Source organism: Pyxicephalus adspersus, chromosome 1 (assembly GCF_032062135.1).
Source record: "Pyxicephalus adspersus chromosome 1, UCB_Pads_2.0, whole genome shotgun sequence".
Taxonomy (NCBI): Eukaryota; Metazoa; Chordata; class Amphibia; order Anura; family Pyxicephalidae; genus Pyxicephalus; species Pyxicephalus adspersus.
In genome coordinates this window covers 87,477,855-87,502,223 of record NC_092858.1, presented here as the reverse complement: position 1 = coordinate 87,502,223, position 24,369 = coordinate 87,477,855, and the positions used below count along the sequence as shown (strand labels likewise).

At 34.9% G+C, this 24,369-nt stretch overlaps 1 protein-coding gene across 3 annotated transcripts in view; it reads right to left on the bottom strand.

The window, feature by feature from the left end:
- Positions 1 to 24,369, bottom strand: part of TBX4 (T-box transcription factor 4) — an 82,876-nt gene that overhangs the window by 35,993 nt on the left and 22,514 nt on the right. For all 3 annotated transcript variants that reach the window (XM_072417182.1, XM_072417174.1, XM_072417190.1), the window contains exon 3: positions 16,448 to 16,542. In XM_072417182.1, the coding sequence (XP_072273283.1) occupies positions 16,448 to 16,542 (95 nt within the window). The remainder of the gene's footprint in view (positions 1 to 16,447; positions 16,543 to 24,369) is intronic.

Here is a 24,369-nt window from a genome sequence, read left to right as displayed (position 1 = left end):
TTACGGTCCCAAATGGATTTTACCACAAGCCTGCAAGTGTACAACGCAAACCCTAAAATGTTTAAACATATTATTAACAATACCCATAGCAATATTATTATAACCAAACAAAAAAAATACACTACAAAAACAGGATAAATTACATCTTGAAAGACAGTCCAATAAAATAATAAATGAGAACTAAAGAACAACAGTCCAGAGTATGTGACTAAAAACAACCTTTGCAAAGAACCAACATAAGGTCTAAAGATAACAGATACAACTGTAAGGCACCATATTCATATATTAATTATGCATAGAATTAAACCTTGGATGATTTTTTTCTTGGCAGTCTGGTGAAAACTCTCAATAATTAATCTCTGACCAAAATGTTTTTTTATAGCGTAGGAAAAGATTAGAGCTTCTGTCAAAGTTCTTGATGTCCCTTGCTTCCTTTACCTGTGACAAGTTGTAACGAGGATACAAAATATTAAGAAATCTCTCTAGTGATAGAGACAGCAAAAATAAAACACCAAAACAAAATAAAAAATGTTATAGTTCACCATAAAAGTTCCTAGATGTGGTAGGCATGTTAGTTTCCTTTTGTTTACATATTTCCCCTTTTTTTAGTTTTTACCTTTGCCTTCATGGCTACACTTGTTTCTCCATTGTATCCATAGAAGTCATGGTTGTCGCATAGACCTGTCTAATGGATGTCTAATAGGAAAATTAAATTATAAACAGCTAGGAGATAATAAAATAACTCAATAGCTTGGTCAAATTACTGTTTTGTTGGGCCAAAATGTGAGATTTTGAAATTTTGCCTTTTAACATAACTTGACTTTTTGAAAAAACCTTGCAGCTAAATGAGAACCCCTTGACTAGTCCGAGGCCTGGATTGTCTCATATTAGTGACTTGATTTCAGGTCTGACCACTAAAGAGTACTGAATGTAAAATTGTTCATACTAAAGCCAGGTTGGAAGAGAATAATGTGGATCTTGGAAAAGAAGTCACAGTCTTCCCTTCCTCTGCAGGTTTTGTTTATATGAAAACTAAAGGACCCACCACAGCTGCATTTTTTAATTATTTGGACCTGTGGATCATGTCAAAAAATTTGGCCATAAACTAGTATAGATATTAAAAAATGCAAGAACTTCAAATTTCTGATTAAACTGTAAGCATGACACATTTAAAATTTAAGGAAGGATATTTGTGCTTCAGATTACAGAAAGTAGATGTCAAGAATTCTGTTTATTCATATATCTTGCTTACAGTGAAAAGCTACTTTTACATGATTAATAGATGTCCCCGATAACAATTGTTAGTAATTGTTTCCAGCAACAATTGAGCAAACTAGTTCTATACAGACAGCACTGTTCTGTTCTATAGTCAGGTGATGGGTGGAGAACTAGCAGGAGGCAACTTGCTGCATATTTCCTATTAAGAAAGAACACCAGTAATTTTTGACAGCCAAATCGCTAAGCAATTTATCCAAGTTGAAGTTCTCCAAGACTGGAGAAAATAAATTAGTGGTTTGAAGGGACAATTCTTTAAATTCAATAATCAGTAAATTGGAGATTATTATTGCTCTATGCTTGATTCGAATGAGTAGGGAGAAAAGAACAGCTGGTGTTGGATGCAGAAACAAATGTTGAGTTGGAAAACCGTAATGATTACATGCAGGTTTTTTGTTTTACCAGTTTTGTCTTTAAACTTTGCTCCAAGCCTCAGCTTTATCAATTTTGCAAAACTCACTTCTGTTAACAATTTAAATTTTAACAAGCTAGTTCAGATGAAGGCAGCAAAGAAAAAGTAAGATGCAATCCTTCTACTTTTCCTTTGTGTATGTTTCAATTTGCAAAACTCTCTACCAAAGACGGGTTACTTTATTGTTTAAATCATAAGCACAGTTAGGAAGAGGAGATTGATGCAGGAAGAATGGACCACATGAAACATGTATGCAAAGCAAACTTCTATTGGATTCCCCCCCCCCCCCAAATAAACAAAGCACCCAACTATCTACAATACCTATTATAAACTTGCAACAAACCAAATGCAACCAATATGATGTAACAACTTGTTTTTGTTTTGTTTTTTTGTAATTGTTATTAAATACAATATAATTAATGTAGATAGAAATCTAAAGTAAATGACATCTACAAGTGCTATTTATTCTTTAATACTTGGTGTCTCCATTTTTTCACCTTACATTGCATAAGAATTCTTGACCCCTTTAGCCTTTTTGTAACCACACACTCTGGAAATGGCTACATGGGTTTTTGATGGTGACAACAGGGGGTTATGCCTGTGTAATGTATATTTCCTGCCTGACAATAGAGGAGCACATGTAGAAGTCAAGGACAGAGCACTGTCCCCCTATGACAGAAGTGCCAGAGCAAGAGTCTTCAATGAGAATTAAAAATATTGGAAATATAACTAATTTTACAAAACAAAAGCCTATTTGAGATTTTAATAATTCAGTTTAATTATACTTTAAAGGATGTGGTGTATAAGGTAAAGTATGCTAATATTAGCTATTGAACATGTTTTGATGTGTGAAAACACATAAAGCTAATTTTAGGTTTTGGAGAACCCCTGCTATAATTACAATATCCGGAACTCAAAATGCATTAGCATGGTGGTTAATGGGAAGAATGCCTCTTACATTGCTGGCCATTGAGTGGAAGGTCATCCTTAAAGAAACTCAAAAAAAATCATGTAAGTTAAACTGACCTAAAAGGCTCATTACTCAAGGAACCCTTAGCAACTGTAGAGGGAACCCTAGATGAGAATCATTGCTATAACGCAACCACAAATTGCAGAAATAGATCTTGACAATTCTCAGTCTGTGTAACTTAGTACCTAACTACCACCATTTATTTAAAGTGAAGATAAAAAGGGAGACAAAATTTGTCAAACCCATTTAGTAATCCATGGCAGCCAACATGAAGTCAGCTATAGGTAGAACAACCTCTAAATATGATGATTAGAAGTAATCCTTTGTGTGTATAACTTCCAATAACATACACTTATTGCACTTTGTTTAACAACATTATATAACTTTTACTTAGCTTTTGTGTTTCTTGGATTTGATGATGACCAATTGATGAATGGATCCGCTAACATAATAATTTGGGATTTTATTATTCCCTGCAGACAAGGATGTTTGTAATAGGCTTAAGAAAGAATTTTATAGTGTGTATGTTGAATAAATAAGGTTGCTGAGAATGAATTGATTGTCATTTATCAAGTCTCAATAATTACATTTCAAGATTTTAAAAAAGGGAAAGTTGCAGGAGGGGTTCCAGAAATTTGTACACAGACACTTGGGGCCAGAACCTAAAAAAGACTTAGCATGCATGGATTAAGTGGCAGCAATCCATATGGTTTTATTTTTTTATTTCCTTGCTGCCAAGTCAGATTCACAGAAGCATGTATTGGAAAAGGAGTTGTATTGGCCACTTCATATTACAGTGGGGGCTAAAATCAAGTTTAAGTAGAAATATAAAGCAAAAAAATAGGAGGCAGACAGGGTCTGGCTAGAGTTGTTTAGTGTTGGATCAGTGGACCCAGAAAAAAATACTGTCAAGGGGCTTGAATTGCAGATTTAGGGGAGTATACCTTTCTTTGGAGGGAAAAAGAAACTTAAAAACAAAAAGGGTTTAGAGAAGGTAGCAGGAGGAATGGGGTTTATTTTGTTATTTAGGTGTCCTCACTAGAAAAACCAATCCTCGTGTTCTGCTTTCATTTCATGTGAGTAAAAAAAATAGTTTACAGTTGTCAAAGCAAAAATTATAATCATTTTTAATGGTAACACATGTTTCCGCTATCAAAGGTGGGATTTCTTTAGTCATCCAGATCTCTTGGCGATGCTGTTTCCATTTTAAAGGACCGCTATGGAGTTGAATGTGAGTTGTTGTGGTAATGGGCAAGACACACAAGAGAAAATAAAAGTCTCTTATCACTGGCCTTGCAGTTATGATATCAGTTAAAATCAAAGTCTGCTGTCACTGGGGTTCATTGTACTGGATTATTTGCATGTGCAACATCTATTACAGCAAGCACTCAGTAGCACCGCTACCCGTGTTCTACACATTTTAAAACCCATCCCTTTTACTGCATTGCTTGTTCATTAAAGGTTGTATCACAACCTTTAGTGTGTGTATATATATATATATATTTTTTTTTTTTTTCTGTTTGTATAGTATTGTAAGGGGGACAGTTATTTCTTTTGTGTTTCACTGACTCACTTGTCACAACCACTTTGATTCACCATTAAAAAAGAAGGGTTCCCACTACTATACACATTTCCCATTTTTTTATTGGTGCCATGTTTTTCAAACATTTGGTGGTCGTCCTATGTCATGCATTTGGCTACTGGAGATATTTTCCAGAAACTTGCACAAACCACTAAAAATTTTCCTGATTGGCTTTAATGGTGTTCATGTTGCGTACATTTAGAACCCAGAAACTTTGGATATGTTCAGACCAAAGGGCCTAAAAGCAAACTGATGCAGACTCTAGCAATACAATCACCGAACTAGCATGTGCTCTAGAGTATGTTGGGTATAGAGCCATTTTTGTAAAGGTGCACTTGTCTTTAAATGCCATCATGTAAACATCATCATGTAATTTATCCATTAACATTGATAGTTGTATAAATGCTAAAGCTAAAGGAGCGAGAGGGACACCCGAGAGCAAACACATAAATTACCTATACAAGGTAAAATTAGAGACTTTCTTTAGTGGTCCTATTCTCAGCAGCACATATTCACCTATACGTTACCTCCAGTACTTCCAGTAACGGAGAAGCATGTAACTGACTCCATGTAGCAGTGCCAAGCTAAAACCTTATGCACCAGAACTATCATACGAGAAGTGTCCATGTGTAAGGTACAACTAGTCTACAAATTTGCTGCTTGGCAGTCTAAATGAGTGGTTTGGAGTAAAGCAAAGCTGAAGATGTCCTAACAGTGGGGCATTAACATTAACCCGGTGCTTTGCCCATTACAAGCAACTTACAGCTTTTCTTTAACTCAAAAAAAGTTAAATGTAAAAGTGTGACATATATTTCATATTATAAAAAATAGCGTACTTTTTTGAACAGTAAAAAATAAAATGTCTTATCCCATTTCCTTTTGAACTATAATATTAACCTGACCACTGAATTAGCATTTAGCACTTTATCTGCCTTACATACTTAACCTCTAACCTTTCCTTTAAAGTAAACCCCCTACACTCAGCTATTAACCTTGCCCTTTGCAGAACCATTAACCCAAACATATAAATATACACTACAATGGCCTAAAATTTAACCATGTAAACCTAATTATGCCACTGAGCCTAACTAATGTTCATTTAAAAAATAATTTAAATAATTACACAGCAGCAATTATGGTATCAGCGAGAAGGGCGGTAATGCAATCACTTGGATACAAGAAACAGTGGTCATCAGGATTGTAAGTGGCTGGGAGGAAGATCTTAGAACTATCAGACTTGATTGGTCACCTGGACAAAACACTTGCTAGCTCTATTAGCAGAGAAAGAACATATTTAGTATTTAACTGCTCTTAGCAAGGCTTTAAAGTGCCTTTATAGGTAAAAAAATTAAAAAAAAATGTATAAGTTGCAGGTACCCAAAGGTGGAAGCTAATTTAATTGATCCAGCTATACCTGAGCAATTTACAGCTTAGCTTTCATATATAATAGGTTGAAAGTAAAAATGTAACATATATCTTATATATAAACAACAGCATGCCAACAGGATAGTAACATGAGCAACAGGTCAACAAAAAGTATTAGCTGCAGGTACCAAAAGGTAGAAGCTGATTTCATTGACCCACCATGTATGAGCCCTGATCCTTAAATAATTAATAACCAGACCCTCAACTCTGATCAGTCATAACATCTAGTTTGTGCCTAAATCTTTTTGCTAAAGGTTTTAGAATTTGAAAGCAGCAGTGAATGGCACTATAACAAAGCAGCACCAAAACCAGAACATTGCTGTATCGCCCTTCTGGTATTTAGAGAAATTTAGAGAAACCTAGATTGTGACATTTGTGTATTGATCTGATTAAACAATATAAAGCATGCAATATTCATATTGATAAAGGTTTCCATAATTTATTATTGCAAATTCTAAATAAAACATGGGTTTGGATAGCCATAGGAAAAATCAACATTTAGCCTAAGCAATATAAAAAACCCAAAGCACAGATCAAGAAGAGAGAGCTTTTTCTTTTTGGAAAGCCACATGTTAAACTGCAGTCTGGTGTAATAAGCCTCTTCCTTTTCCATTCACTTTTCCAAGCAGAGAGAGCATAATAAAATATTTTCCCCCACTTTCATACTAGGCCCTATGTAAATGAAATGTATTTCTTCAGAGGCAGCTCCTTTTAAAATAATATTTGGTACAAAAAATGCTTTTTGTGATTCTTTGCCAGGATTTACATTGCCAGTGAGTAATATAAAATAAGACAAAGACAAATGATATCTTCCTTGCAAAAGAGGAGATAGAGGTATGCAAACAAATTACTGGCACAGTTCATAAAACTAATCTATTCTTTTAGTGTTTATTTAATTTAGGCTGTGTATATTTTATATGTTTTATATTCACAAATTGTTTTAAAATTAACTGTGCCATGATAAGCTCTTTTGGAGATGTCAAAGATTTAAAGGCAAGTTTGCTCAAACCACTAATACCACACACAAATGTATGAAACATTGCCAACTTTTTAAAGCACTTCTCTTTTTTATCCCTGTTATCTTTTTTTCCTAGTTACAGTACTCTTTTTAAGAAAAAAACGTTTTGATTACTATATGCTATCTGGAACATATTCATTTACAAGTGAAGTTCTCTTTTGGGATTTTTTCTTGTTGTGGTTAGGTTTGGCAAGCCAGGAATATGTTGTATTGGCATTTATACAGACCCACACCCTGTCTGTATTTGTTGAGTGGTCTGTTAGGAAAGAAAGATTTTACTCTTTTAGTGGTAAATGCAAATACAGTATAAATCCCTAAAGAATTCCACATGGTAACATCAATGGAATTATACAGTATATATATATATATATATATATATATATTTATATATATATATATATATATATATACACACACACACACACAGCAATTCATCCATCTTTCTGTTTTTGAACCTACACAAAGTTTTCTTATTGGCTAACCTAAAACAGAACTCAACAGAACAAAAAAAAACATGATTTATAGATTATTAAAAATAACATACAACTAGATAATGACAGTCATGCACTGAAACTTTCTACATCTACTGTTCTGTTCCCTATCCATATGATATTTCATATAAAGCCTGATCCCTTATGTTATGTTGAATCTATTGCCTATATTATTGTCAAATTTTGTTGCTTTCTGTATGTCCCCCAAAAAATGAAATAAAAAATAACATTCAAATAAGGTTCTGCTATAATACCTACTTTAATTTTAGAACTTTCTATTACAGTATCCTTTTTCCACTACTTATCAAAATTCTGGGTTGAGAGATGACCAGTTTTCTTTAACCCATTTCTAAACCCAAGTGTTTATGGACCTACCCCACTCTTGGACTAAACAGTGAAGGTACATTGTAAGGCACTTATCCCCCTATTTCACTTCAGTTTCTCCTTCTATCACCATCATCATCAACCAACTGGCTCATTCTTCTCCCACTTTGAACTCTGCGAACTACAACGGGCTGATATCAAGTCAGAGTAACACTGTTTGCAAAAAATGATGGGCTTCATTAGGCATTATACAATTGCCTATGCCTATTACAATATGTGAATTGTATAATGTCTGTGGCAGAAACCTAAAAGAGGTTCACAAAGCTTGCATCCCAAATAAGTTATCTAATGAATATTATCACTTCAAAACATTCCACATCAATCGATGGCTAACACAGTTTATAAAGCTACAGAACCAACTAGATCTAAGAACTCGGCTGGAATGATGTACGAATGGTCATGAAGATGTACGAATGGTCATGAAAGTTTATTCATTCATGTCACCCAGGTATGCCAGGATCATACACTGTGCTGCACATGTGCAACTTAGTGTACGTTACAGAGAAGATTTCCAACAGGCAGGTAAGTTTTTTTTTTTTGCAGAAATAGACATAGCCTTACTCTACTGCAATAAAGAACCTTCCTGGTTGCAATTTTTTATTTCTCAAGTATAATCCTACTTTAAGATAGGGTCACACTTTGCTTTTGTACACGTGTATGTAGTTTGCTTCATTTTTTTCTATTTTCTATGGCACATTTGTCATACCATTTCATTATTTGTTGTATGTTTTTAAATGCACATTTTACTGCATTTGCCTGCATGCTTTTAATTGCTTTAAAAAAGAAGTAGTAATCTCTTGCTTGCTGTCATACAATTAAAAACCATTAAAAAGTACTGCTTTATGTGTAATGGCTGGCTGAGCCACTGACCACACAGGCAAACTTCATTGGTACAAACATATTTTTTTCCATCCAAGTTCTGCTTCCAAAAAGGAAAATACTCAAACAAATAGAATTTCCTCTGGCAATTTATTAATAAAGTGTGTACTTTTCACCTCAGACTTAATGTTAAGTATTTTGAATACTGTTCTCTTTCTCCCCTGGGCAGCAGCCTCTTGTAATTAAGCTTTAGCCAATTGATTATAAACCATATAAATGAAAATGATCTAATGATTAGGTCACTGAGGCCACTGTAAAGCTGATGTTTAGAAGAAGGGGTCAACTTTTGTTAGAACTGTTCATGTTTTATGATAAGAAAAATCATTAGCCCATCTATTTCTTATCTTGAGACCAAAACGATGGCCCTTAATTGGGCACAGCTTACACAACTACAAGCCCAAAGTTCTGTTTTATTAGCCCTTGAGTTAGCACTTCAGTACATTTCTGGTGGGTCAGTGGTTTTATACATTTGTTTGCAATGTTTAAAAAGATAAAAACAGCACCCAACAAAACAACCCCAAATAAAAGTATATTCTAGGCTCTGCAGAGAGAAAAAGGCAGATGTGCAGGTATTAGAGTGATTAAGTCAGAAGTTTTTTTTTCCTGACATATACTTTAACTAAACTACAATTTTTCAAACAAAGACTACATAAGTTCCAAAGTTACAGTACATGAAAGACCTGATCTCTTTTGTCTTCAGGACTTTAGAAGAGGATTATTAGCCTGTACTGCTGAGGAGGGTCATGTGTTGGCAGATTTATGTAGGTTTATAATAAGAATAGTTTTGTTGTTTTTTTTATTATTTAAATGGGTAGGATAAATTGGGAGCTTTTTCTTACTGAGCGGAGGGTATCCGCAGTTTTGCATATATTGTATATATAGAAGTAAGTGTATGGCAATGAAACTTTGCATGCATTTCAAAACACAGCGCTTTACAGTAATGATGGCTGTGTGTTACAATATGCTACTGTAAGTCATATGAGGTTTATGTTTTTATAGAGCCCCTAAAATGCCTTGTTTGTGAAAGAACAAAACTGCAGGTGCTGTTATAAAAATAGCAGTTCTATCAGTCCTTCATAAAGATGCGTTTCCCATATACCTCTTTAAATTTTTCATATAGAACCTCACGATCTACAGTATTACAAAATATTCCATTTGAGGACATGTTGACTAATTCAGGTTTCTTTTAAAATATCATGTGAATTTACACAGAAGCTAGGTAAGGTAAGACTGGCCATTTGAAGCAGTACAGAACATTACTAATCATCATCCAACAAAGTAATGATTTACACACAACTGATGATGAGCACTTAGGAGTAGAGCTGAGTCAAGCAATCTGCAAAATGTGCATGTTTAATCTATTCTGGTAATAATGTTGTATGGATAGGTCTGACCTGCAGAGAATCACATGATCGTTGCTGATATGTATTTCCGTGACTGTAATAGAGCTAGCGGTAGACTACATTATAAAATGATGCACAAAATAGCATCAATTGCCTTTTACCAATGGCAAAAAGAAAAAAAAAATCTACAGAGAGAAGAGTTTATATGGTTTGAAAGACAACATCGCAAATCCTAAAGCTGTACGTTGTGTTACAGAACAGTGCAATTTTTACAAACAGTGAACATTGGCAATCCACAGGCTGTAAGGTGGGTTGTGTGCCTTTGCAATGATCTATGAAAGTTGCCTTTCCAATGACATCTTGAAAGTAGTATTGAGTTGGGTGTGGATGGTAGAGGGCAGTTCCTTAAAAATACTATTAGCATGAAAACCTTCTTCCAACTATAGAAATGGGCCACTCATCAAAACCCTATAATTGTCATTGATAAGGATTGTGGGAGGCACAGAGATACAGCTACTTTTGCATTGTCACCGGTACTGTTCCAAAACATTGGACATCAACTACCTCTAGAGGCCTCCTATAAAGTGGCAGAAAGTGCCCAGCTTTGAGCAATTGTACTATAATCCTGGTTTTCTTTCTGGAGCATGAAGGTTGTAGTTGGGCCCCTGGGCTCCCGCTCCTGCTTAAACAGCCATGTAAGTGATCAAGCTTTTAATATCACTAGGGCTGACTAGTAACATTGTGTACTTTTAATATTTATCTCCCAATTCGGTAGACATCTGCCAGGACCAAATAATTTAAGGTAAACAGAGGAGTTTGTTAAGATCTAATAATTTGTTCTTCAACAATCAGATTTCTTTGTGTATGGCTAGTTTCCATAGTTTACAGATGGGCATTTACAATTTCTTCCAGAAATGGACTTAAATTTTTCACATAATTAGAAAACCAATTTATTTAAAAAAACGGTGACATGAATGATGTGAAAATATTTTTTATGAACCGTTATTTTTTAAGTCAATCTTACTTTCACCAGATTCTAAGGAGATCAAAGTTTTACTGACAAAATACCATTTTCCCAGTGTATTCAGAGCTTGCCGTCCCTTACTACTCTTATCACTCACGCCACTCGGCAATGACATTCTGTATACAAAGTAATGGCCGTTAGCTTTGAAGTGCTGGATTAGACATTGCCAAATCCCAGTCACAGAATAACAAACAATACAGGTTCAACAGGAGTTCTCATCAGCGATTCATTTTTCAAACCCAATTTCACTGCCACTTACACAAAAAACATTGAACTCATAGACTGTGGTTAGATAGTGAAGATTTATCTGTTGTCCCAGTGGCTGGAGGGTCAGACAGCTAGGAAAATTCCATTTTCAGAAGATTATATTTGAAATTTGTTGGATTGCTTTTATCAGTTCTTTCAAAGATATTGTTTTGTTCTGCATTTTTCTGAGGGTGGTATTTTATTATTTCAGGTAACGGTAACCAAAACCTGTCTGATATGAAAGTTTTATGTGTTAGACAGCTGAGGAAAAAATGGTTGGCTATTTCAATGTTTTTTTTTAATTGTTTTTATATTTACTATTTCTAGTATGAGAAGTGCAATTTGTGGAATCCATAATGGACTTAATGAAGTTTCTACTTTATTTAGTGTAAAGCTGAATTCTGGGTAATAATCAGTTAGTCAATCAAGTTAAGCTACAAGTGTTCATTATAATTACTAACGTAACAGTTCCATTTTACAGTTATGATATACTTAGTTTCATTTCTCATTTTCAAATTTTTCACTATTCAAAGGCAGTATAACTATAGAACAATCATAAAATAATGTGCTATAGGAGACTACTGTGGGATTACTTACAGAGGCCACGTTATACATTTATTTTAACAATCTTTACATATATTTTCTAAAATCATAAAACAAACAAGTAGTTAAAAAAAATTGAGTGGTAACACTATATCATTTAGACATTTAATCATAATTTACCACAATGAAGGAAAATGTGTGGCAGGGAAAAACCTTGGAGGGTGGGAGGGAACGGTAGTGCTAGAATAACTTTTTTTTTACAACAGTTCTGTTTCTAATATTCCTGCTTCCTTCTGCCAGACAAAAAATATGAATAGGTATGTGAACTACCTATTCATAGTGCTCTCTGCTCAATAATCGCTTGGCCAAGATGATTTTTTCCAACATTATGCAATGATGGTGGAAGGGTGATGATTCTGTTTCCATATCATACCACCATCAGCAGATGAATTTCCTGTCCCCAGATTGTCAGTTCACAACCACGATTACTCTGAACCAACTCTAGACTGCTGACACATAAATGAGCTGCAAATACCACCACAACCCATACTCCTAGGTGATGATCAGATACATCATATAAAAAATGCTACAGCCACTTATCTGCATATATAACCCATATCAAATTTGAGATAAGTAAGGCAACTGAAATTGCTAACCTCAGCAGTTCTGACTGTATGGGCTGTAACACGTATGCAGTGTACAACAGAAAGAAAAAAACCCATATGGTTCAAAATAAATTACCTGGTTCAGGTAGAATCACTAGGTAAAAATAAAAGGAAAGGACTGAAAAGGAAAAACTATACAGCCACAACTTCAGAACTGGTGAGCAGCAAAAAATAATATATTTTTGTTCTAGGGTTTAGATATGCTTACACCATTCACTTGCATATTTCTGAGATATTTGTTGTGCTTCAGAGTAGTACAATCAATCATGTAGTACAAGGGTTTGGTAAATATGATAAAACATTGAATGAGATTTAACATGTTACACAGTTTTGGTAAATATAAAGGAGATTGTACAATAGGATGGTATGGTCAACTTTGTTCTGAATGATGTCAGGACATTGTGCAGGATTTGGATTAGGCAGCACACATTGAATAGGGAATGAATATATTTTTTCATAAACTAAATACATGGGAGTTTGAAAAGTAATAGGTAAAGAAGTTCACCCAAACCCAATTATACAGTGAACTTGGCTCGATCCATTGTGAGCAGATGCATGTTGCAGATCTTCACTTTGCTCCACTGAGTTAGTGATCAGTTCTGTAGACTTGTAAATGGAATGTGGGCAATAAGGACATTGAGAAAATAAAGCACTGCTTTTCAGAGGTAAAGAATAAAACCAGCCGTCCTATTCCCCCTGTGTGCATGGGATCTAATACACATACTGAGCTTTCAGGATAAGAGAAAGGTTTCTCTGCTTTATAATAGAGCACATTCTTCTGAAGTATAATACTGAGGAATCGATTTATTCTCCTATTCTCCATATGACAGGAAAATTATTAATCTCTGCCATGAGAAGAAAAAATTGCTGTCAAATGCATCAAATGTTGTGCATTTTAGATTTGTCAATTGGACGGAAGTACGAGAACATGGACATAAAAGTCTCAAACAGCAGCAAAAAGACATACCGGTATATTTAAATAGACTGTTGTCTAGAGCTGCTTAATATTTTGAATAGCAGCTTAGTATAAAATTTTTCTGTTAAAAATCAAGCTTGCAGTGGCATCTATTGATCCAAGGGAAGGTTGGACTTATTAATATACAGGTATATACATGTTGCACAAAATGTTTGGTAACTGCAGTCCTAGTCTGTTTTTGTTCTATATATCTATGAACCACCATCCTACAATAATGTACACCATCTGGCTTGGAATATTTTGACTTTTGTAATTAACAAACTCAGTTTTATACCATTTAGAAACTCAAGTGACAGCTGCTGACAGATAACGTGGCCCGATCTATTCTTTATACTTCTACACCTTACAAATATGTTAACAGGCAGCTGATATTGAATACAAATGAATATTAGCATGTGCTGTGTGCAGAGCCGATCCCAGATGCTGAACATGGGGTATGGTAAAAATAATGCATGAGCACTGTTACTATGAAATAAGTAAAAGGAAATAAGTAATCCTTAGAGATTCATTTCATGCTTGTTTCCTATACAATGAATGAGGTGTGCACATTGTAAATGAAACCTCTGCAAAGTTGAAAAATCTGAAGGTGGCAAAGTGCAATTTTATCTGTTTTTATTACTTATTTTTGCATAACAATCTACTCTCTCTGTTTCCTCCAGGTTAGACTGCTGTCTGGTCTCAAGCATTTTGCTGTCAATAAAATAGATGCCCTATATGACTCCTAGTTACAAGAGAAACTTAGCTTTTAGTTTTTTTAGTAACTAGTAAAGTCCTGAAAGAACAAATTAGTTTCTGTTTCACAAATGTTTCAATTAAGAATTTTATTTCATGAAAATAATTTCATATTTGGGTGATTCTCAATATATGTTCTAGGGCACTGGTCGTCAACCTTTTCGGACCCACAATCCACTAAGTTTACCGGCTCCAGACCGCGTATGTGCGGGGAGCCGGTTATTACTAGAAGGGGAAGAAACTTCCACCATAGTGACGTCATGATACCAGAACCCGCCCACTCTCCCATCACAGGTCTCGTCTGAGCCTGCAATGAGAGAGTGGGTGAGTTGTGTCCAGAGAGACAACCCGCCCACTTCCCTGAGCCTGCCGTCTGTACGGGGGATGTGGTCCAGTGCTCTGGACGGTGCGCCCCCACTCCAAGTGGGGTCCATCTGATGACCTCACTGGGGGGGTGCACTGACCAGAGCCAGGGACCACCAAAATTTTCTCGCAGACCACTGGTTGGCGACCACTATTCTAGGGTAATCATTTAATAAAGAGTGCTTCAGTACAGCCAGTCTATAATATTGTGTCTAAAACAGGACATAACTGGGAGCCTATTGTAGGCAGATAGTTTTTGGTAGCAGATTGGCCAAAGTAAAATAAATCACTTCCTTTTTGCTTTATTATCATTTATGCACTGAAACCTACATATAAGTATGCAATATGCCACTAATTAAATTTTCATTTACTTCAAGTCGGACATTTACAAACAATTGTCATTGTTGGCATCAAAATTCCTTTCCTCAGCTGCCAAAATTAGTGTGTAAAACATGATTTCCTATGTGAACACAAAATCTTTTTTAAAATGGCACAGAACTGCAAAAATAGAGCACAACAATAAAGAAATAATAAGATGCATACATGTCAATGTTTTTTTTTAAATGCTACAACGTAGTACCACCAGAAATTGAATATGTCTGACAATAAATAGAGTAGATAATGTTGTATTCCAAAGTAATAGTTAATTAAACTTTGGCATATTGCCTTAAATTATACTAATAAGGGCTATGAAGATCTGTCCACTGTGCAAAAACTTAGAGACTCATGGGAAAACTCCAAAATAAAAGTTATGTTAAGGCCAAGGAAAATCAAATAAACAGCATAGGAAACAGAAATTAAATAAAAAAAAGTCCACAGATCAGCCTAAGTGATTCTTGTCAGTGCAAAAGTCCCTCCATTCTAATAGTTATGCCATTGAGAACTTCATTGATTGAGAATTCATGATGCTTCCATGGAACCGTATCAGATTTACATCATGCTGTCATACAGCTCTGTAATATGGCTTGATGCTTCACCCAGCTTTGCCCCAGGATGCAAAGCCTAAAGTCTATACAAAATTTTAGCATCCATGCAATTGTATTAGATTGGATTCACAAAACCCACAACTGGTAGAAATCCACCAAACTTTTCAGCCGTTCCATATTCTCAGTCCAGATCTCCAGTCTTATAATGGACTCAGTGATCTAACCATCACTAAGCAGGAAAATAATGTTTCCCTAGATCACATACCAGAGTGACAAACACAAGCTTAACCTTCGTCATGCAACTTTGCTATATTTGCCCCTAAGTTGGTCCATAGTGTTGCTTTTCTGAAACTCATCTCAATCCCATTGTAAACAACCTGCTTCAAACCACTATACTTCCTATGTATCCTATGCTCACAGAGCTACATGTATTCTTCACAAATCCATCAGTAGAACAGCTGCTTTGAAAAATATATAATGAGCTACACTGAAGAAAAGAATTTCACAAACACTAAGAAGTCTTTGACTCATGGTCACGGCAAAATTGTAATAGGGAACTTTGACTACATGCTTTACATACTATGGGAGGCTTTATTAGACACCAAAGCAAGAAGATTGAACATGCCCCATTTTGCTTCCCTCATCTTCCAATAAAACTTGAAGCTGACAAAAGAGATGTTCTGTACAGATCATTAAACACAGCTCTGTGTTCAAGTTGCACTGTACATGTTCAGCAAAGAAAACAAACAGAAAATAATGAATACAGACCCTAACACCTACTCCAGATGTCAGAACAGTGCAAGAATTATCCCAGCAATCTGGCATTAGGCTGTACTAGTCCAATCTTCTAACACCTCATTGCTGAATTTAGTTTTGCAATATACACCGATCAGCCAAAACAATAAAAACACCTGCTTAATATTACATCCTATTTGTGCCACCAAAGCAGTTCTGATTCATCAGAGAATTCACTACACAAGACTTCCACCAGCCTGCCATCTACCCTAGGTTCATATTGCTGCCATCTCTTCCCTAGGTAAAATAGGTAAAATATCTTTATACATAGTTATATGTAATGATGATTCTGTACTTTTTAGACCTTACATATCTCCTAGTTAAAGACTCTGTAATTGACACACATATTAGTAATACCGTATAATCCCAGCAAATAATGAACAAGATTTGTTACAAACCTGCCAGCTTTGGTTATTATCATTTCAGTTCCTGCTTCATGAAACTTCTTCCATAGTTCTTTCTCATGAAGGTATACTTTAATATTTTCTATTGTCTGCAAGTTAGAAAGGAAATAGGGTGTTAATAATATTGTAAGCCTTCAATTCTATAGACAAAACTTACCCAGGCAGTTTTAATACAATACAAAAGTGGGGTTTTATTCTTACATCCCTGTGATAACCATGTGCACTTGTTTTTTTCATTCACAAGCTTGTATTTATGTACATTTTCATATCACATAATTTGTATGTGAAGATACAGAACAGAGGTTTTGAACCTGTAACAGATGTAGCACGAGCTGATATCAATACATCTCCCCAAAGCAGCTGGAGACCACTAGTTATGGTTTGTATAAAGTACATCCAGCGAGTCTCTGTATTTTTTGTTTTTTTCCTGCCAGAATTTTAAACTGTCTTGAATAAGTCTGATCCTCCTGTATTTACTGTATCTTTAAAGGAAACCTTCACAGGAACAGATTAGGGGGTTACCATTACTGACCTTTTCTAAGAATAGTATTAGCCCATCTGTCTTTGGTTTCAAGACTTTCTGAGTCACTGACTTATATTTTACATTTCTGCAGATTACAATGTCAAGGAGAAGTCAAAACTCCTAACCTGCATACTTCCAAATCAGTTCCTCAGACAGAAAATAACGCAAAGTGGTAAAAAATGACAGCCAAGCAAGTAGTATTTCCAAAGGAAAGGTTGGTAATGGTACCCTCCCTTCAAAGAAGATTTTATTTATTGTGTATAAACAGGCTTTTTTTTGTTTTGCATGAGTATGCAAGAGTTTGACCCATTGTTGTCCAATAGTTGTCCCCCGTATAAGAAGATTTTAACCTCTATTTGTATCTGTGCTCGTTCTCACCAAGGCAAACTGCAAGGGCAAATCCAAACATTCTAAGCCGTCACTTTACAGAGAGGTGAGGTAAAATCCTCCAGTGTCCCTATGATCCACATTTCCTTTTCATAAACCTATGATTCCTTTGAGATTTTCCTAAGATAATTTAGGCAGGATTTCTGCTCACTTTGAAATTTTTGTTGTATTTTCAGGATAGGAAGTAAATGAAACTAAAAAAAACTAACCCAGTTATTCTAGATTTATGTAAACTTTAAATAGATGAGGAAAATACTCTATATATAAAACAGGGAATAGGACTTTTCCTATTACCTTTTTTTATAAATAGAACCTTGGGTAATCATTGCACCCTTAGTAAACAACTTTATGTTTTGCAAGTAATAAATGGTAGAAGTTGCCACAAAAACAACCTAAACCCAGCAAAAGCCCCTTTTCTTATGTGTGTCAGTGTTTGCTCCAAACAACACTTCTGTCTGCCATATACTTCCACCCTCTGCCAGGTGGAACACTGGTTTAGGATTGACCTGATTTTGCCAATGATATGGTAAAGATGCACAATCTTCTAAAGCAAAATTGTTTTTGTACAGCACTGCTCAAACACTCCAACAAACACGCCAACAGAGCCTTGATAATTTTAATAAATATTATATAATATAGCAAAAGGCCAAAGTATGTAGCTTATTATGCAATTTTATATCAGAATGTGGATGATTATGCAGCTTCATCTTTTTTTCAGATCTTCTTGTCAACCTACCGACACTGTTAATAAAGAATCAAAATATAGACCCTCATTGCAGAGTTATGCCCTTAGCCTTGTACTGAACATCTCACCGAGACTGCAAACCTCATCTGGGGGAAAATGATTTGTGTTCTGCTCAAGCTGGGAACATGACGATGGTTCTTGACATACAGTGGACACTACTATTGTGATGTAGAGAATCGGAGGAACACCTCTCATTTTAATCTATAGATTTGTTAAACTGTCAAAAAATAAAATATAATTTTCTACCAGTGTTACAATATGGTGACATTCTTTATTATAAAGTGGTACAAAAAAAATACATTATTTAAATAATCCAGGATGTATTTGTATTATGTATGCAGATTTTTCTAGTCTTCAAACAATTATTTAATTAATAAAACATGATTTCCTGGATTGCCATATTGCTTGATTCTCCATTCATGAACATATTTAAGCTGAAAAATATGAAACTCAGTGATTGGCATACCATTTACAGTCAGAATTCTTCCATTATTTCCCAGTTTTGTGATTGGCTCTTCCCAAAAGTCTGCACTGAGCTACAGGTCACAATTCAGACATCCACTGCAGCAGGAGTTTTATTTCGTGAGATAAGACGAAGCTTTCTTACAATGTTGAAATTGTTCAAGTTATCAAAACAAAATCAGACACCCCATTCAAAATCCAAAGTCAGGAAAAAACAAATATCACATTTTTTAGAACCTAAACAGATATTGTAAAAAAACTTTGAAATCCAGGTATTTGTGTGGTGATAAAGCATTACTACCTATAGCCCACCTGGCAGGGAATAGCGTCCTTCATTAAAATGTCCTCTAAATGGTTGCGTCTTGTGCACTACATATATGTCTTTGGGGCTGGAATTACATTTCACTTTTCTGTGCATAGTTGCTATCAATGTTTGCACCTAGGTTATTCATTCCTTTAATGAATCAGTACATGTAACAAGGACTATGCAAGAACTTGGTGAACTTTGTTTCACTGATAGGTCACTGTTTTATTAGTTGCCTTTTAGTGCAATCGTAGTATGATATACAGAAATTGGAATGTAAGTTTTCAATTTATATTTACTTTTCAGATATATATGAATATTCTATGTATTTAAAATAAAATATTTAAGAACATTGTTCAATATTTTATCTGTATGACTGCCTAAAAGTCATGAGGATTTCCAGGGAAAGATTTCAATGTGGAAAATGTAAAATTAATTTCATCTGCAGACTGCGCGTGACATGGCTGCTTACCAATACTAAAGTCCTTTTTATACACAGATGTACGGCCTCTGAAGCATCTCAAACCTTCTTGTAACTGAGATAACATTTCTTCTCATGTATTAGCCATGTTTATCTAAAGAAATGATTTAATACTCACTAAAAAACAAAAGAACTTTTTACAGAAAGCTTATTGAACAAGAATAATTGTAAGGACATTCATTTACGAACTGCGGAAGTTTGTGCTTTACTAACAATATTGCCTTAACATTTTTCTTGCCCCCAGAACCAGCACCAAAAAAGTACTTATGCTGACATTGATGATCATCTCTTTGAAAAATGCTGGTTGGCTGTCCTGCGGATGAAATAGATTCTATGTTTGTTGTACACAAATAACCCACAAAGTATTGATAGAGACAGCCAGGTAACTAGAAATAAAAAATAATTTGCTATGTATTTCTCTATATATTTGTACATTAGGATTACATCTATTCTCAATGATAATGTCTATATTTGAGAATTAATTCTAATTATTATTCCTCTGAACAAATAATCTTTCTATATTTTATTTTTTACTACCTACAGTGGTAAATTAGTACACTATACTTTCCTTTTTATCTCATTCCCGATTAAAAGTGATGTAGCCAGGATTTGAGTATCCTTTACTTTGGTTTGGCTGTGTAGAACTTCTGTAACAAATGCACAGAAATGTCCACACTTGTTATCACACAACCATTGTTCTCCTATTTTTAGGTACAAAAAAAGCACAAAGCTTTTATTGCACATGTGCTCCATCCATCCACTGGCCGAATGAAGGAGAAGATAGTGGTGGGTCCCAAAAGCACTGTGTTACACCAACAATGGTTTTTAGCACTTCATTACTGGCTTGTCAGGATGTCTGGAGATGTGAGGTCTTCTAGACATGGCTTAGGATTCTTGGAAGTGTGGTGTGAATATAGCTTCTGTATAGAAGACTTCACAACAGCACAGAGATTAAACTACATGCACATGAATATGAAGGCAGAGGAATCTTCAGCTTTTATCCAACTTCAGCAGCTTTTTATAATGTAACTTTTACCGACCTAACTAAAACTTAGTTAGCAGCTTAGTATATCACATTGGCAGCACACAGAATGTTCAAAGCTATCTTATGTAGCCTAAAACTACATTTGCATTCAGTATATTGTCTTTTTTTTAGGGGCAAAAATTGGTGAATTTTCATATATTGTAACCCAACATTTCAAATGTCTCAGCATTCTATATAAACAGTTTCTGATAAACCTAAAATACTTCATTGTCACCACAGAAACATATACATCCAATATAACCTGTAATGTTTGATTGATCAGCATATTAGTATTTATTTTTTTATCCATCGCAATACATTGTAGGGATTTAGTGGATGGCTTACTAAAAGTATTTAGGCTGATCATTTAGGAGAGGGAATTATCCCCTTATAAGAGTTTTTTCTTACATAGCTGGGTAAAAGAAGTTCTGCTGATGTCAATCATCCAATTATCTGCAAGCAAAAATTAACATTTGTTTATATTTCCTTGGTCAGGAAGTAAATTATTACCACATCCTCTGCAAAGTGATAATTCACCTTGGTAAGCTACCAGACTAAATTTCTTTAGTAAATGTTAGTGTTCCTTTAAGCATATTATCCATATTTCTACAACTTTTGGCACACCAGGGAATGCCAGGAATTTCCATTTCATTCCTATTTATTGTGAGAATTCTACATTTGAGATTTTCCCTTAGTTTTAGTCCTAGTGACAGTGGTAAACCAAATAAACAGGGTTGCTAATCCTTACCTACTCTATCCAAGAGGAAAATCAGTCTGTACTTTTGACAAAAAGTCATATATTATACATTTTGGATGCAAGTTAAAATATTTATGTACATATATATAAAAATACCAAACAAATAGTTTACAATACCATCACACCCAGTGTTAAAAACCATAATATAACAAAAATTATTGTGTTCTCTTTTCAAGTGTACATTCTTATTGTTGTATAAGAGACAAAGTTAGGGTTTCTGCTTTGAGCGTACACGATTAGCTCTTTATAAACTCATGTAGCAAACTAATGTCTTATGCAGACTAAACTAAAGTGAAGGATATGGGCTTGATGGTTTAAAAGTTGTGATTCTTTTAAACGTGGCAGATCACTGTTAGCCGAACCAAAACCGACCATATTTGTCTGTTTTGTGGTTTCTGAGGCACTTCTTATACAAGCTATTAAAGTGTTTATAAAGACAGGCTAATATTAGATTTCAAAGTTAAGCATTAAAGCATAATACAATATATTTGGTGCTGAGCTTTATCTCCAACATTTTATATTGTCGGGATTTCTTATGTCAGGCATGCAAATCTAAATAACATCTGTTGCTAAGAATATTATCAGGTATAAGTTGTTCTATGTTCACAAAACTCGAGTCATATTTGTATAGAAGTATAACATACTAAAATGTTGCCTATATACCAAACACAGCCTATTCTTGAACTATGCACACTTGTTTGCAAGTCAAATACAGAAATATGTTTGGGCTCATTCTCCAATACCATGGAAAGGTACAACAAAAGGAAAAAAACGAACAAGGAATGGTTTTTTTTTTGGCCATTTACTTTTTTGCTGCCTTCCACACGCACGTCAGCTAAAACTCCCCTAAGGAGCCAAAGGAACAGTTATCTGGAATCTCCAAGGAGGATTTGTAGCATTATATAATACCAATCGCTCTATATACCTATCGCTCTCAATACTTTCCAGTTTTTTTTTACATCAACTTTGAATGTACCCTGAAGCTTCTGGACGAAACGCGTTGGGAAAATGAGCCATGAATATTTATTGCCACTTCTCCTCTCACCTCCGAAGTAGAGCAAGGGGATAAATTTTACTGTTCTGTTAATGACAGCTAATTAACTGTATAGAAAATGTCCCTTACCCCCCATGATGAATTAATGGGGAAGAGCATCTTACTGTTTGATTTGTTTGTTTAAGGCATTATGATTATCTTAATATATTTTGTTATATGTTACTGTTAGTACACATTAAATGGCCAAGAAAAACATGTTTCTTCTTCGTTTTTTCATTTTGTTGTATCAATAACTAGAGGTTGGCCATAATTGATAATCAGTGGTAAAAGAGTTCTGTTTCTCCTTCTGTCCCATTGTAGAAATTGGAAAGGGGCTCTAAGCAATAAAATGGTGCTCATATCTAAGCAACAGCTGCTAACAAGCCAATAGAGAAGACATATTAAATATGTACAAAAGTTATCTGGCAACAGCCATACAATAACCTAAAATGTGCAACGCTGTACCTTAAAATAACTGCAGCACTGGTTTCCAACACCAGTCTGTAAAATATTCATATTAAAACTATAAAAATGCCATTATGTATTTACTAACTTTCTTTACTTAAAGAAAAAAATGACTATAAAAAATTATTAGATGTAAAAAGGTGAACATTCATGGGGACCGGTCAGGTCAGGTCAGGGGACAGGTCACCAGATATCTTCTAAAACAAGTGCAATATCCTTTAGAACTGTTTCAGAGAAGAGAACAGCAAATAGGGAAACAAGAGGGAGGGAAGAATTAAGGATTGATAGAATACAAATGAAGAAAAAAGGAGGGGGTTGGACGGGGAAGGATCCCATGTTTTTTTGTTTTTCGATTAAGTCGTTAAATATTGAAGATAATATATTCTTGTGCTGCCCTGAAAATAATTTCAAGTTTTGAGACAGAACACTTAAACAGTGACCTCCATTTACCTCTAAATATCACAGAAATATTTGCACATATTTTTTTCTTACTATTTGGAATAAAAGCATCATTTTATGGAAAACTTCTCTAGTCATTATGACCAAGTTGGGTATTATAAATATATTTTCTCATAAAACCAAGGATCTCTCTCAATCTCTTTTACATAAGTTCCGTCCAAAAATACTGTTATAAAGCAAATAATTTACTATCATTGCCACAGGTGGCTGTATTTAAACCTTTTTTTCCATTTCACTAACGATTTCTACTTTCCAAACGGCAACAAATGTTTTCAAACTACAATCTTCAGACCTAATGTCTTCCTATAAACTGATTTCCAGTGATGACTCTCATCATGAAAATTGTGCATGTTACACAAGAAACACAATTAAAACACAATACAAAAAAAACAAAGAAACAGATGTATACTTGTGCATTATTGGATCCAATTAACTATTGAATCTGCCATTGGACAATAGAAGTCTACTAAAATAGCCCATAGATGTAGTAGGGTGATTAGAGCCATTTGCCCTCTGACACCTGTGAGACCTGAGTGTTCCGTACATTCTTTATTTACAAATGTCCCTGTTCATGTCAGTAGAGATGTAGAAGGAGCAAAGCTGATGATGCATAGTGAGGAACAAAAGTAATCAAGGAACTGGTTAACTGTTGATCAAGATAACAGCTGCCTGGGTTAAGAGCATTTTAATAAAACTCAATTGTTATCTTGTGTTTATTGATAACTTTAGAAAATTTTAAAACTAGCAGTATTTTAGTGGTGTTTACCGAGCACCTACTAGGACGTCACCAACCCATAGGCCCATTTTGGAATGCCTGTGCATGTATGGTACATGGTATTTTTCACTTTGTTTCTAGAAAACAATGCTTGCAAATGTTTAAAAATCAATACAGGTAGTCCCCGGGTTACATACGAAATAGGGACTGTAGGTTTGTTCTTAAGTTAGGTTTGTATGTAAGTCAGAAAAAGTACAATATTTTAATAAATGCAATTAGGACACATGTTTGTCTCAACATATTATTAGGCAGCGTGGTGTCAGTTACTGTATACAATCATCACTGTGATTTATTCACAAACAAAAAAAAAAATCTTTATGGAGCCTAGACATTCATTACCTTCTGGAGCAAGCTGTGCTTTGATATGCAAAAAGAAACAGCTGCAGAGTTTGTCTTGGTCATTAGTTACAAGAGCTTGCAGAAAAGCTCAGTCTCAGCTGTGTCATGCAAACCATCCCCTCCCCCCTCTAAGCCTCCCTCCTGCACAGGAGAGAGCAGGGA